Consider the following 15,510-nt stretch of genomic DNA (forward strand, 5'->3'; position numbering starts at 1 on the left):
TGTTATATGTCTGTATAAAAACAATTCCAAGTTCCACAAATGTGCTTGGTATCTGTTAGATATATAAAATAAAACATATGCTGTATATAACTGTACATTATGACACAAAGTCATTATTAAATGTCACATTCCTTGACTAGTAAGACTTATACACATCTACTGAATCTGTATTTGAACTTGAGTAATTATATAATAATTAATTATATGTTAGTAATTATGTCTTATCCTTCACTGTGTTCAGTCTTCAAAGCCTTCTTCTTATGTTTTGGTGAAAGGAAGAAGAAAAAATGAATTATTTCCTAAGAAGTCTCAATTTTCATTGCAGAGATATGATAAGAAAAAAAATATCATGTACCAAAACCATAACAATATACTGACATCACCTATACTGTTCATGATACTAACTGGAGTGAATCTTCTGAAGTCCGATGATTTGTTCGAACTTTCTCCTCAGGTTCATCTCACTTCCGAACCTTCCTACAGTCCCATCGTCCACCAGGACAAAGTGAGAGTGCAGACTGTTGAGGCACATCAGTTTGCTCAGGGGGTTGCCCAGTGTTTGATAGGGACAAACAACCTGAACAGGTAAAACAAATTATTTTACAATTCTGCCTTATTTCACTGCAGTTCTTACTGTTTGACTGTTAAAAATACAATTGTGCTACTTTCGAAAGAAAGAAAATAGAGATCTGGAATGTTTCCTTTTTTGTCTGCTTTGTCAGTAAGTTCATTTTTACACAACATAAAGGTAGATTTCAATTTAGATGAAGCAGAGACAGCAGTGAAATTAAATATTTTTTTATTTGATTCCATAATTTTAAAAACAAAAAGAATAATTTTGCATGACAACACAAGGAACTGTTACATTAAATTAACAGCTTTCTTACAAAGATACATATCTGATCTACTGTGATGAAGTTTGTATATATCAGTCTTCAAACAAAATGAAATGTCACACAAGTAGCATCTACTTCATTGTGTCTCCTATCAAGTTTAAAGAAAACTAAAGCTGGACACTTTAATATAAAATTAATACTGGTTATATAAGAGTAAAATACATTGTGGAAAAACAACTTACGCCTATCAGATTTAGCTTGGAAACCAATTAGAAATCTCACAGTTAATAATGGTTCATTTTAACGTGTAAAAGAAACATTCTGTAAAAGTATAAGAAGCATAACAGTATGAAATACAGAATATTCAAATTAAAGTTGGTGAATTAAGCAAGCATCAATCCAAGATTGCTATTGCAATTGCTATTATTATTATTATTATTATTATTATTATTATTATTATTATTATTATTATTATTATTATTATTATTATTATTATTATTAATGAATAGAAGCAACACTTACATCTTTCCCTATTAGGTCAGATTGGTTCTCAATCACTCCCCATGGAGCTATTCCAATTGCATACCTCTTCCGGAAATCATGATCACCATGAGTTTTAAGAGCATCCCCAACATGTCTTGCTATGCCTGGAAGATAAAAGGAAGGAAGTGTGTGTAGGGGGTCATTCTATGCACTTTTTGGTCACATGCACTTGAGATAAGATATTTTCTAGTTCGATAACCATAGGAGGATATTCATTTTGTACATACTATACATCCATACAGAAATGTTTAAGTGTGCAGCTTAACCAACAAACTCTCTTTCTTATGTATTAATATTCTTACCTGTGTGCAGACAAGAATACTTCAGATTCTGAATGATATAGTACTAATATAGTTAGCAATTTGAAAAATATTGTGTAAATTGATATTTTAAATATAAACTAAGTAAGCATTTGTATTCTTATATTCCGTGATGAAACATTAAGTACCTTTATAAATTTATTGTTTGAGGAAATAATGACTCATTAGCAGACAGAAATGTATTGCATTTACATTACACTCAAAAAAGAGAGGAGACGTTTAGAATGTTACCAATAACCTGTAAAATATGCTTAGGTGCTCTTGTTAAAGCTGCTGAATTCAAATCAAGGGACAGCATGCAAAAACTGTACAGTGCACAACTATAGTCAATCTATTGACCATATATTATTGAACTGAAATCAGTCCTGAGATGGACAACTGGAATGATAATGCACCTGGAAAGTGTGTCATATGTATTTGGATTATGTTAATCAGTATGAAAATGTTTTAAATGAATAAAAACTCCTCTTACGGGATTCTAAATTTTAAAAGGGTCTGGCAAAGTCAAACGCCTTCTTTTCTTAGTTCTTTAAATTATATTTGATCATATGAACCAATGGGTGTTCCACTGCAGACATGTACAGTAACTGTTTTTGTTGCTTAACTGAAAAAAAAATACCTGCATTAATGCCTTCGGTCACTATCCATGCTCCTGTTGTTTCTGCTGCCTTGATCAGGCCCTTTCCAAAGATCTGTTTTACCTTGGGAGGGAGCTCAAAGTTATGATTGCCTCCATGGACAGAAATGACCAACTTTGGTAAGTCCATCTGCCACTCCTTCACTATAAAGTGTAACAGTTGGTCCAATTTTGTATCATATGACACTCTGAGGTACTGAAAATGAGAAAGAAACATGGTTTTGAAGTGCTGTACATGTAATGACAATTGTCCAATTCCAACAAGTAGACAGCAAGACTCTTATCGTACTGTAAATTTGTCCTTACAAGACATGCATTCAAAACAGAAGGCCTGAATTGTAAGTAATTATTATTACTTTGTTAGATTATTAGTTCATCTAAAAGGAATCAGTTTATTTAGAGAGAATTAGAAAAATGCTAGATTTTTCACAAACTTATCAGGAAAATTAGGAAATATTTTTGTAGTAGGTGTCACATTTCTAACTCACTACACCACCTTTGTTGTACTGTACGTCCTTATAGAATGTTGCCACATCAGCAGAAAATGAGGACTCAGGTCTTTATTGATGTAGTGACGTGTAGTCAGGTTGCCATCAATCCCTATAAGAAGAGCTCTGTAGCAACCAAACACTTAAACTGTCCTGAGTGTAACACTTAAGCTTTCCCATCAATTGTTCTGTTGTTTGTGGTAATAAGTGTTATCATTCTGCACTTGTTGGTGTCCATCATGATGGTCTAAACTAAACCTAAATTCATCACAAAAGGGAACTTGGAACTGCTGGAGAGATTACTTGAGATGTTGGTCTAATATCAATAAAACATCAAGAAAAACAGAAAGCACAGATAAGAAAATGACTGCTCAAAATGTTCAGTTTGGAGTGATTTAATCAGATGTAATTAGAGACATACCATTGAAATGGTATTAGTACCATTGCTTTTTCATATTTATAGCAATTGTCTAGATCGAGGGTCAGTAATGTATTTGTGCCAAACTATGCACTCTTAGAGAGTCTTATCGATTCTTCAATGTAAAGACCATGTCCCTGATATGGGCTGAAAACAGAAAGGTTTTTGTAAAAATCACTGAGGATCAAATTGCCCAGTCAGTGGTAATTTTCTATTGTATTATAAATCAAGAACATCTTCATACCAAGATCTGAGCTTAATTATGTGAATATTCTTGTTGCTCCATCTGCTTTGATGCACAGGCAGTCTGAAGCAAAGCTTGAGGAGATGGACAGAGCATACCAGGATATTTCACTCCACAGGAATATTGGGAAAATTTTGGCATGCATTGTGGACTGTCTACGTAGATGCAATCATGATCTTTCTTGTCAGAAAAATGTTAAAACTACTTTGAACTGGATGACGACACGCGAATAATGTTTCCAACATCACTGCAAATCTAAACAAACCATAATTATAGAATTTAGGAATTCATAATTTTATATTTACACATGTAAGTTAGAAAGTAAATACAGTCATTTAGAAAGTCATGTACAATTGTAGTAACGTGTATTTACGGAAATCTTTATATGTACTTTTAAACCTGTCAGATGTTTCAGGAAAAAAATAAATACAGCAGATTTTAGAAGTGGCAACAATCTGGGTGAATACAGTACCAATTATCTCAAATCTTTGGACACGTATTCTGAAATGCACCAATAAATGCAGATATTAAAAGTTGAATATGAGACCATATTCATGTTTTAAGCATCCTTCTAAAGAGGTGCTTCTGATCGAAATAGAAATTCAACAGAGCTTCATTTGTGCAGGTTGACAACAGTTTGATGTGCTGATGGGCCTTTCAGTTTCTTCACATGGCTGTGGGATATGAAAGCAACTACAATCTTTTATTGGCCTCTGTTTAATACTTACAAGTTAACACCTCACCTTTCTGGTAGACATGGTTTTAGTTCTAATTTGTATGACGATGACACATATATTTATGTTTTGTTAAAAACATTATTTCGGTCAGGCACTGTTTACTTTGTCACACTGCCTGTCTTAGATTAAATGCTAAGAAATTGATGCAGCATATCTCTTTACATCTGAACTCTGAACAGGTTGAAGTTAGAATAATTGGCTCTCCTTATCAGGTATGCAAATGTGTCAACCTAAGTTTTAATACTTATGGTCCTGGAATCAGTCCAGGTAGCTAAAGAAAGGCAAAGTTCTTTATTAAATGGCATTTGTACAGAAAAGGGAAATGTACTAGAAGTAATTAAAATTCCAAGGTCTCATTGTAGTCTCTCAGTTGTCCTTAAAAGAACTTGACAAGTTACTTATAGACCATTTGTAAAACATATTCATAGCTACTCAAGGAAGAAACTACCCAGTGACTAGAAATGTGCTAATGTAATCCCCAACCACAAAAAGGGAGAAATATCTTCACTACATGCTTACAGTATAGACCTACAGTATAGTTTCTCTAGCTGTTAATAACTCCTCTGATCCCTGATGTTCAGTATGAAAAATACCAACTAATGCCCTCAAAAGATGTTTTAGTGTCCCTCAATGCAGACTTAACAAATGAGGAAATCATTTATCCCACATTCAATCAAACTACTCAATAAATGAGTTCACAACAAAGGAATATTGGTTTGTGGGCAAGTGCAAATAGTTTAGGTTATGTTACAGTATGTGCAAAAATGGAGGGGTATAGTGTAAATATGAGGAAATGTATATATATATATGTGTAGCTTGATTGTGGGGGAAGTTTGAATTGTTTGTGTCTTGAATACACAAATGAACTGTTACCCTCCTATACACCTACTCGTCAATTGTAATCTTTGGACTCTGGCCTCTGAGTTTCCAAAACAAGACTACAAACATTGGAAGACCCTGAATAGAAACCTCCCAGCCAATATCAGACCTTTTAGTCAGTCAGCATTTTCAAATCCTGTTTTAAAACTCACTTCTTTAACGTTTTTAGTTATTTTAATTTTACTTTACTTATTTTTGTCTTTATTGTTGTAAACAACCTGGAGATATCTCATGAAAGGAGTGACATAAAAATAAAGATAGTTATTATTGTTATGTAAATAAATATATTCAAATCTATATGCTTTTACAAAACTATCCACTAATTTATCCTCTTTTTCTAAAACGTTGAAAGACAGGAATTCACTTTATTACTGTAGCTCCAGTATAGGTCCATGTTTTGTTGGCACTGTACTTGAGACATTACTGCTTTTGCTGTGGGCTATGTTATTAGCTGAGTATGAACAAAGTGCCTTAGATATCAGTACTGGTGTGGTATGTGTTATGTGAGTCCTACTGCTGCTAACTGAGCGTGAATCAATCCGTGTGCTGTTAGCTTGCCTTGCATCATTGACTCCTACAGGTTGCTAGGCTCCTGTGAGCCTGTAGCATTATCAGCAAGAGCTGTTTCTGTCTTATCCCGGATGCTCTCTTTCTCCTTGCCATTATGGACTTGAGTATAAACAATAGCAGCTGAGATTGGAAAGATAGCAATTGATGTGTACAGTCCAGAAAATTCTTGATTATTCCTAATATTTTTCTCATCACCCTCAACAGATGTAGTTAACTTTACTGTACCTAGGTGCTGAATGTATAACTTCTTCTGATGATACATCCAGCAGCTACTGTATATCACCCTGCAACTCAAAACAGGCAATCCACTGAAGCTAAGTTGATTTAGCAATACCTGGATGGGAGACTTCCTGGGAAAGCAAAGGTTGCTGCTAGAAGAGGTGTTAGTGGGACCAGTAGGGGGCGCTCACCCTGAAGTTAGTTCAATGGCAAACAGCTATCAGGGTTCTAATCTGAGCTCTGACTTGTGTCCCAATACCCAAACCATTAAGATATGGTTCTTAGTCTCTGTTGTAGTCATTTCTCTTGACTAAGGGTTTCTGCAAAACTTGGCCACTCTTATTAAAAATTTTTCAAACCTTAGCATGAAAGGATCGAGCTCCATCTTGAAAGTCAATTGTGCCAAAAGCATCCGTAGGACTGGCCTTTGTGTGTTTCTCAACAGACCACTCTTCTCTCTCACTCTCCAGGGCTGACATGTAGAGTGGGGAGCTTAAGTCCAAGCCTGTATGTTCTCCAATCAGTCGGCCACAGCAGCACCTGAGAAGGAATATTCAAATTAAATTTCTGTGGAAATTACTTTGACTGGGTGACCACTGCTTCAGAAAAAAAGAGATACAAGAAATGTCAACTTAAAACAATAATTATACATGCACCATTGCCGTTTAACGTTTAGAATATTATAGGCAAACTCCTACATTTCCCACAAGCCTCTGGGGATGACCTATTGCCAGCTGTCGCCTGTCCAGTCCAAGAATAATGATTGGTCAGATGTATTGTATAAAACCAGGACTTCCTAAGGGAGACCTGGTTACAGTACCTGCTGCATGGAAGAAGGAAGCAGATCCTTTAGTGTATGACATGGTAGGCAAAGCTCAAGTTAGGCAAGCAACTAAGAGAAGGAGTAGTCAAGGCTTTTTCATGTGGAACATAATTTTACAGTTTTGATTTTTTAAATCTTGTTGTTTCCTAGTCAGCAAGGTGCACAGTAGCCCCATTGGGTTAAGTTAGGAATATAGGAGATGTCAGTATAGAACTGAGACAGAGATAGATTTTTGTTTTCCATTTAGTTTTCATTCTTACTCAAAGCTGTAAATAAAAAGCACTTGTTTTGCACCAATTCTTGTTCCACTTGCTCAAGGGGAAACCCAGCACTCTGCCACCCTGCATGGTGTCACATATGGTGGAGAATGTAGGCGGTAGGCTAAGCGGTGTTTGCACACCCTGGCAAACAGTACCAATACAAGTGAAAAAAATATGAAGATAATTCATAATTCATAAAAATCAGGGGAGGTCACTGTCTAGGAAAAGAGTGCACATGAAGGACTGGACCAGGAGATATGCCTGGTGTGCAACTCAGAAGGGAGACTGATAAGCTCTTAGTCTGTCTCCACCACACTACCCTGTTTTCTGCTTCTATATGGTGGGGATGATTTGCCTTGGGATGGCTATTGGTCAGTCAGATTGGTCAGTTTTGGGATACAAAACATAGTGGTAGTCATTGGCAATGTGGCAGATCTTGCCCTTACTACATTCTCCAGAATCTGATGGAGTTAAACTATCAATTGCCACCACCCTACCAGCTAAGTGATAAGGATTAGTCGGGTGACTGTGTAAAACAAGGAATTTCTGGCATAGAAAAAAAGAGTTTGTTGTTTGGAAGAAGGGAGAGCAGTAGATCTTCCTATACTGTACGACAGAGGAGGCAGAGCTCAAGAGAGCTAACAGAGCAGGTTGGTATTCCTTTCCTTGTCATATACTATATAAAAACACAGCTAAATTCTCATTTAGTGTAGGACACAAGAGGAATCTTTCAACGGACTCGACCAAGCTGGAGGCAAACAACTAAGAGAAAAAGCAGTACGAACTGTGTAGCTTGTGTAAGTACAATAGTAGGTTTTTATTATCCCCAAAACTCTTCATTGTTCCTGAAACAAAATACGGTGCATGCATCTTAAAACCCTGATTTGACTATGTAATATGCATATATTTTTATATATTTTATCCTTTGAATGCAGCACATATGGCATGCACTTGCATCTTATGATAGTAGAGTTACTGCCGCTATCCAAAATTTTGTAAAATTTGAGAAGCTAAGTGTGGCTGTGTATGGTCAGTACTGACATACAGTAGGTGATATGTATAAAAACGTTTCATGTTTCTGTAGTGTTGCTAGATCAGTAGTTGGCACTCTTCCATCTGAAGGAGAATTTTCAAGCCTAAGGACTAATATGACAGAGGACACTGGGATTGCTAATACTTGTGGACATTAAAGATATCATAGCACAGTTCAAAACAGAAGAGGTGTTAACCCTAGTGTCCTGGAAGAATTCCATCTTGGAGTTTCACAGTCTGGTCTCCCTAGTTTTTCCCATTAATATGATTAATGAAGTAATTTCTCATTTCTCTACCTGATCTACTGTACAGTAAGGCTGTTAGTGCATAATGGCTTCCACGCAACACCTTTGTAGCTTCAGATATGGATGAAGTTGGTCCCCCGGTATACAGTATGTGAAGCACTTTTAGTGCATTTGGGATAAAAAGCACTAGTCAAACGTAACAAGTTATTCTTATTTTTTCCTATCTGAACCAGCTTAGCATCATCTTACCTTATTAAGTTCTGACACACTTGACATCCTGGAATACATCTGTAATACACAAGATGGTAAACAGAGGCAGCTAGAAAATACATTTCCAGATTTACCTAGAAATGTACCTAGCATATTAATATAATTGCTGCTTCATGAAAACTTTTTTTTATTTCTGAAATAACATGGATCTAGGTTACATTATTAAGCATTTTAATATTGGACATTACTCAAGTTGATGGGCGAAAGATCAATTTAATACAATTCTCAGCACTTTTAGCAACTGGGCTTCTGAATGGACATGTCAGTAAAGGCACTGTTTAAATCATTGTTTGGGTCCCAGTTTCAGTCAACAATTGTACATAATTAACTGTCTGTTGCTTAACTCTGCAGTGTAAAAAGAAGAAATATCCTGACAGGACACTTTTCTGAAGATACAGTAAGTATATTCAAATTCTTTACACATACAGTACAGCTAAATTAACAAATTATATGTACAGATATATAGCTTAAACTTTTTATTTCACGCCAAATATTAAATCACTAGAAAGCCTGAATCAATTTAAGCGAAATTTTGTAATGAAATATTGGGTTCATAGAGAAACGTAATTAGGTGCTTGTCGTTTCTTAAGGTGAAAACTATTTCTTAAGGTGAATACATATCTATCTGCTGAGAATGTTTTCTCAAAATGTTTTTCATGATTAAAAAATATATATTTCCGTTATTGCATTTGTAATCTGTCTCTCTGTTGATCATTTTTATTACCTCAAAATATTGAGAAACACATGTTTTTGATGTGTTATCTTTTTGTTAAAATGAAAATTACAACTGTGATAAGTATCTGTTGAACATCTGATAAAGCCTTCTGAGAATCTCCTCAGGAAATGTGCTTACTAGCCTGTGTATAGGAATACTTGTACATTGATAGGTTAAATGTTATTTTGTACTTTAAGAAAAGTTTTCTATATCAGTTTTGATTTCAGAAAAGGAAACCTGCATCACAAGAAAAAAAGGTGTCCTTAGAGTTGCTAATTGCAAACATAAACCTCATAGCAAAACAATTTTAAGTATTAAAATATTACCTGTGTGGCCCTCTTGAGATTGGTATAAACATCATGCATTCTCTTTTGCAGAAAGTTTCTTCGATCCATGTTTTTCTGGACTAAAAATATTATGTGATAGTTAACATTTTCTATAATGTGGAAAAGTGCATATTTAAAGTACACATACTACAGTTCAATAAAGGCCACAACTATGTCTACAATATGTTTTAGAATTTCACGGTAGACCTCTGTGAACTTTGAAAATGATGGGGATCATTGTGATCAGGATTTGAAAAAGGGTATGCATTTCCATTGAGAAAGGATAATTCACTTTTATTAAAGGATAAAAATAACATTCAATTTACACTAAAAAATTCACTCCATGTATGTGTTAGTTGGTTGTGGTGAAAAGCATGTTTAACTTTTCCATGTGAAACCAAAGTGAAACCAAGTGAAGGATCTTGGACCTTAAAATTACATTTGGATTCAATAACAGCAATATGAAATTTACACAAAATGCTTTATTGTAAAACTTAAAAATTAATATTGCTTATAAGATTATATTTCACCAGAACTAGCAGCATTTCCTGTGCTTTGACACACCAAAATATTACAATGCTCCTCCGTTATCATTTCCTGTAAACTATTTCACAAGCTTCCCAAATCATTTCCTTGAATTTATGTTTATTTCAGCATTACAAAATACATAACTTTACCTGTTGGAGCATTAGTTTTTAATAGGTTTTTATTAAAATCCTGTAATTCTGTTTATTTAGGATTAACCGGTAATTCTGTAAACCTAGAATCTCACATTTAATTTCTAAATACTATTTAACACTAAAATTGATCACGCACATGCACTGTTAACTTCTCAGAAATAAAATACATTACCTTCATTTGGACATTCACTGAAAGACTTTATTTATCCCTCCAAAAACTTGTCAGAGATCCGTTTATGTATCTAAAAGAGATTCTTGAGAAGAGCACTCACACTGCTTGACTACATTCAGACTGAAGTCTGGGTCATCAGGCCTGTACTGTAAAAAAAGGGAGAAGGAAATGCTTGAAAAAGTGTTTTCCTTTTCAGAAAAAAAGCCTATCCTCTTGGATTGTCTGCGTCAATGTAATTACATTGGCAAGACTTACAGAGTCCTGTTGTCTGGAAACCCACTAACACAGAAAAAGGTGTACCAAGAGTTTTGTCAAAATTTACATTTCTTGAAATGGGAATAAAAAATGATCAATTGCCTCTGCAAAAAAAGCCAGATATCCTCAGTTTGATAAACACTCCAAAATATTTATTAGGTGGAAAACAAACACTTTCTAGATAATGAAAAATCAAACATTTAAGTATATACAATATATACAATACATATTCTTGAACATAGCATTTATAATTTATACCCTATCTACCTTTCAATATCTGATGTTACCGGTACATCGTGAAACATTGTGATTCACTTCAAGAATATACTTAATGAAAAATAGATCATCCTTGAAATAATGAGTTTAAGCACATTTTACCTTGTTTCTTGCTAATTTATGAAGTGGCACGCATATGTGAGAAATCTTTTTCAGCTGTTGAAGCAATTACATAAAACAAAGTGATTACCAGGAACTAAAGAATGTAAAACAAAAACTTGTCACAAATAAACAGCATGTTAGAAACCCGCTTAATACCCAAATAAATAGTTCAAAGATAATAATTTAATTGTATAGCATCTCCATGCGATGACAATTCTGAAGCCTTGTAATTCAGTAATTCACATGGCAAGAATAATGTACAGTATATGGAGCATTGCGTAGTAAGATGATTTATTACACTGTACTGTACATCATATCCAATCGTGACTCTTTTATCTTTTATAGGCTTTAAAAAGGTTGACTTCACATGATAACAGGGCACTTCATAAAAGCTGAAGGATCAAATAACATAATTACAGCTACAAAATGCAACCATTTTTTCAGTTTTGCTCTCTGATACTTTAGCTAATCTGTTTTTAACTTAAGAATGTGCTGTTGTTTATGATGATACACCTTTTAAATGTATTCAGAAAATGTTGCATCATTTAAACAAAGAAAAACAGGTTTCTGTAATTTCACTCACTGCTGTATTTCAGCTTTTCACCATTTTTTGAGAGCACTTCTTTATAAAAAATTGAAATTTTTGGATGTAGTTTATTTATATCTAAATCATCTTCCACGCAACTAAAGCTTGTATTTCCAAAACATTAAGTTACTTAGTAGATAACTTGCTATGAAATTAAAATATTTATCACGTTAATGTTTGACCTTTAGTAAATAACACAGCACAATATACTGAAATAAGCATGTATGTTTTTTAGTAAGTATTGTATTTATTCTATAGATAGTATAAACAACACCAATATATAATTCTACACTATATGAATCTACTTTGATAAAGTCAAAGATCATTGCACACCACCTGTCATATGACAGTAGTTTCAGCTTTTAATACTGTTCATGTCAACAGCCTATTCTTAAAGAAAACAGAAAGGCACTAAATTATTTTAACTCTAACCACTCTAGATACTAAAGTTTCCGTAACTTTGTAATTTATTTTCATTATCTAAAACACATTTTAAGCAGTTTGCTTGCATAGTTTTGGGCTATTAAACACATTTGACTAAATTCTAAGCAGTTACAGTACATATCAAAATACCACTTTGTTTTGAATACACAAATTATAATGAATGTATATAACAATCATTTTGTAAAGAAAATCAATGCATACCCTATATTGTATACGTAAATCTATTAAATGCAAAACAGAAATGATTTGTTGGTCCCTTCACTCCAACAGCGATTTTCAAGAAATTAACAGATAGTTTCTAAAACTAGAAAGGAAAAAGTCAGAGCTTCATAGCAAACGTATTCAACTTACCATCCTATTTCGCAGAATAACCTGTAATAAACTGGAGAACCACAAGCAGTTTCACTTCTTTGAAATGCAGTTAATGGGAGGAGCTTTTCTACAACTTCTTACTAACTTTCGTGCCTAAGGTGTTCAAAGCTCATGAAGACTAATTACCTACCGGTGTCACCTTGTGTCAGAAGAGTGCATTTAAAAGTCATTCATCATGTTTCAAATCTAAAATTGAAATTTACCTTCATTTCATTCTGGACACCTGTATCCAGAACATATCTATCCACAAGGACAAATTTAAATTGATCTCACTGCTACAGTAAGACAATGAATGACAATGTGAAAATAAAATGTTTTCAAATGCACAGTATGATTTACCTTGAAATTACAATTGTTGAAGCAACTTAATTTTAGCTATATTTAGGTTTTAGTCAAGTTATTTCAGAATTGGGTATAAACAACCCATTTGTGGCGTCTGAATCTTAATCAGATTTATGTAATTTACCATCTGGACCTAACTGGATGTGGTTTCTTTTATACTGACTACTTTGAAATCAATGCAACCTTAAATCAAGAGGTGCAACTGATAAGGGTGTTTGTTAAGAAAATAAATTTGCAGGCAAAGCAACCATAAAAGCACATACTGTAAGTACTTTGGCAAGTATTAGAATGGGATAACAATTAGTAGCTAAAAAAATTGAAGATGGGAATCAAAGGGAGAAAAAAAATCAGTCAGAGAGGGTTAAGAACATAAGAACAATTAAATATGAGTAGATAATTGGCCATATAGCCCGTCTATCCTGTTTGTTAGCAAGCAGCTATATCTTATCCAGCTATTTCTTGAAAATTGCCAGGGAATCTGCTTCCACAATATAGTGGCTTGGTCCATACTCCCACAACCCCTTAAATAAAGATGTGCCTTCTTTGCTTGGGTTTGCTCTGTGGGCGCCTCTGGCTGGAAGGTTGCTGGTTCAAATCCCGTGGCCGACAGAGGAATCCTACTTCATTGGGCCCCTGAGCAAGGCCCTTAACCACAGCTGCTCCAGGGGCACAGTGTAAATGGCTGACCCTGCACTCTGACTCCAAGCTTCTCTCTCCCTGCCTGTGTGTCTCATGGAGAGCAAGCTGAGGTATGCTAAAAGGACAAATTCCTAATGCAAGAAATTGTACAGTATATAGCCAACAAAGTGATCTTATAAATGCACTGCAATGTAGTTTCCACTTATTGGTAAAGGTTAAGACGTTGTCCTAATTTATCAAGTCATCGTAACTTAAATATTAGTTTTGAAAGGGGTAAGTTTACAAGTAAGACAAGTTTAGAAAGCAGAAGTGAATTTATTAAAATAATGACCTATCCTTTAATGTATTTGAACATTTAATATTTAACATAAGAATACAAAAAATACAAAAGAATACTGAAACAACATTTCAATTCTTATTCTAACTGCATTTATGTAGAACAAAATTCCAGTGTTAACACTTATCACATCCATCATCATTTTAAACATTCTTCTTTAAAATGTTACGGATAAGTATAGGAAAAAGACAACATATGTTTCCTTTCACTCAAGACTATAAACAGGCTAAAAAAATGCTCTCATGTTTCCATGTCAGTCTCTGTGGCAGAATGTTCTGGGAGCTCCTCAAGACCTGGATCCTGGAGTTCTGAAAGATCAAGATCGGGAAGAGGAATTCTCCAGTACTGGAATGAGTTGAAATGGCAAAGTTCCTCTTCTTTTGGAGATACCTGTAAAACATTCAGGTAATATATCAAATTTTTGTTTTCAATGAAGCAATCATTGCTTACTGAAGAACTTTTATTAAGTGTTTATTAACATCTACAAATTCATTTGCCAGATATAGATATTCTCATTATATAATTTAAGTAACAATTAAGGTTCATCTCCCCCCTGTGATAGTACTGTACATATAAATAAATTAACAGCTTAGTCCGTAGCCTCCCTGGAATCAAGGACATAAGTTTCAGTAGATGCACCAAAATGCAAAAGCAAGCACATGGGAAATTACTACTATATATACAGTGCAATATGAACAAGACAATTATCATCACATTTAGTTGGGGGTAAATCAGGGTCTCCTGGAGGTTTTCAATCAATGGGTGAAAACAACCGTTCTGGAGTGAGCTATGATCATAAAACTAATCAATTTTTTACAACTCGCTGATCATTAAAATATGACCCTTTTAAAATGTACAACTATGAGTTCCTAGTGATGAGGTTTTACTCTTACAATTCACACGAAAAGAAGTGGTAATCAGATTTTTCAAAATTATCACTTTCAACCCTGCTGTAGCTGCGTGGCCATTGACACGTGAAAACAGCGACATCTTGCGTTTGTTGTCAGTACTTATGTTACAGCTCAGAATATTTCCCAACCACGAATTGAGAAAAAATATAAATCACCTTTTCAAGTTTGAAGCATCCGTCTTCGAAGCTGTTGTCTCCCTCACAGGTATTTCTTTTCAGTGCATCGTTGTTACGATTGGCAATATCCACCGCACCGCGCGCCTCGGGTTTATCATCCTGTTGGAAACTTCCAGAAATGTGCCTCACAGAAACGTCTTTTTCTTTGAAGGTCGTATGTCGTTCACGCTGTAGCTCATTTACGATTCGTCTTTTACACGGTGAATTCGCCTTTTCAAATTCTTCTCCCTCAATAAGCGCTCTTTTCTTGGTGTTGTGGGTTAGTGAAAGCGGCGGATCAACACAGGTTGCTCGTGGTATACCTTGGTCATGTGTTCCAATCTTGTACAGTGGACGAATGCATCTCTTCAAAGGACCGTTGTACAGCAAAATATTTTCTGCCCTTCTCTTGGTCATAAATGCAACTTATATAATAAGCTCTTTAAATTAAAAAAATATATTACTCAACAACTCAACAGGAACTCACCAAAGCTTTGCAGAGTGAACGCCGCCCCTTAACAAAGAGCAGACCACATTACTGTGCTATGCTTTACGAACTATAGCGCCCTCTGTAATTAGTGGACTTAACGACCGAGACGAGCACAAAAACTTATTTTCCACCCACATTTAAACACGTGTTACTGCCCTAGTTTAGTTTTACAAAAAATAAAATGAGT

General features: G+C 34.7%; 2 protein-coding genes across 3 annotated transcripts in view; both read right to left on the minus strand.

The window, feature by feature from the left end:
- trpm6 (transient receptor potential cation channel, subfamily M, member 6) overlaps window positions 1-13,594 on the minus strand; it is a 42,661-nt gene extending 29,067 nt beyond the window's left edge. Inside the window, exons 1-9 of one of the 2 annotated variants that reach the window (XM_088630124.1) lie at window positions 12,429-13,594; window positions 11,048-11,101; window positions 10,415-10,560; window positions 9,563-9,642; window positions 8,501-8,539; window positions 6,251-6,431; window positions 2,319-2,532; window positions 1,359-1,483; window positions 406-577 (exon numbers count right to left, since the gene is read on the minus strand). In XM_088630124.1, coding sequence (XP_088486250.1) covers window positions 406-577; window positions 1,359-1,483; window positions 2,319-2,532; window positions 6,251-6,431; window positions 8,501-8,539; window positions 9,563-9,642; window positions 10,415-10,420 — 817 coding nt within the window. In that variant the 5' untranslated portion in view covers window positions 10,421-10,560; window positions 11,048-11,101; window positions 12,429-13,594. Of the gene's footprint in view, window positions 1-405; window positions 578-1,358; window positions 1,484-2,318; window positions 2,533-6,250; window positions 6,432-8,500; window positions 8,540-9,562; window positions 9,643-10,414; window positions 10,561-11,047; window positions 11,102-11,969 lie in introns of both variants that reach the window. The other variant, XM_088630123.1, reaches the window with a different exon arrangement.
- Window positions 13,595-13,725: 131 nt separating this feature from the next.
- On the minus strand, window positions 13,726-15,400 carry LOC148673539 (uncharacterized). Its single transcript, XM_088630128.1, has 2 exons — window positions 14,834-15,400; window positions 13,726-14,157 (listed from the first exon to the last, which is right to left on the minus strand). The coding sequence occupies exons 1-2, from the start codon at window positions 15,248-15,250 to the stop codon at window positions 14,008-14,010; spliced, it is 567 nt and encodes a 188-aa protein (XP_088486254.1). The 5' UTR covers window positions 15,251-15,400; the 3' UTR covers window positions 13,726-14,007.
- Between the last annotated feature and the right edge of the window lie 110 nt (window positions 15,401-15,510).

This window comes from Lepisosteus platostomus, chromosome 4 (genome assembly GCF_059453375.1).
Source record: "Lepisosteus platostomus isolate fLepPlt1 chromosome 4, fLepPlt1.hap1, whole genome shotgun sequence".
NCBI classification, from domain to species: Eukaryota; Metazoa; Chordata; class Actinopteri; order Semionotiformes; family Lepisosteidae; genus Lepisosteus; species Lepisosteus platostomus.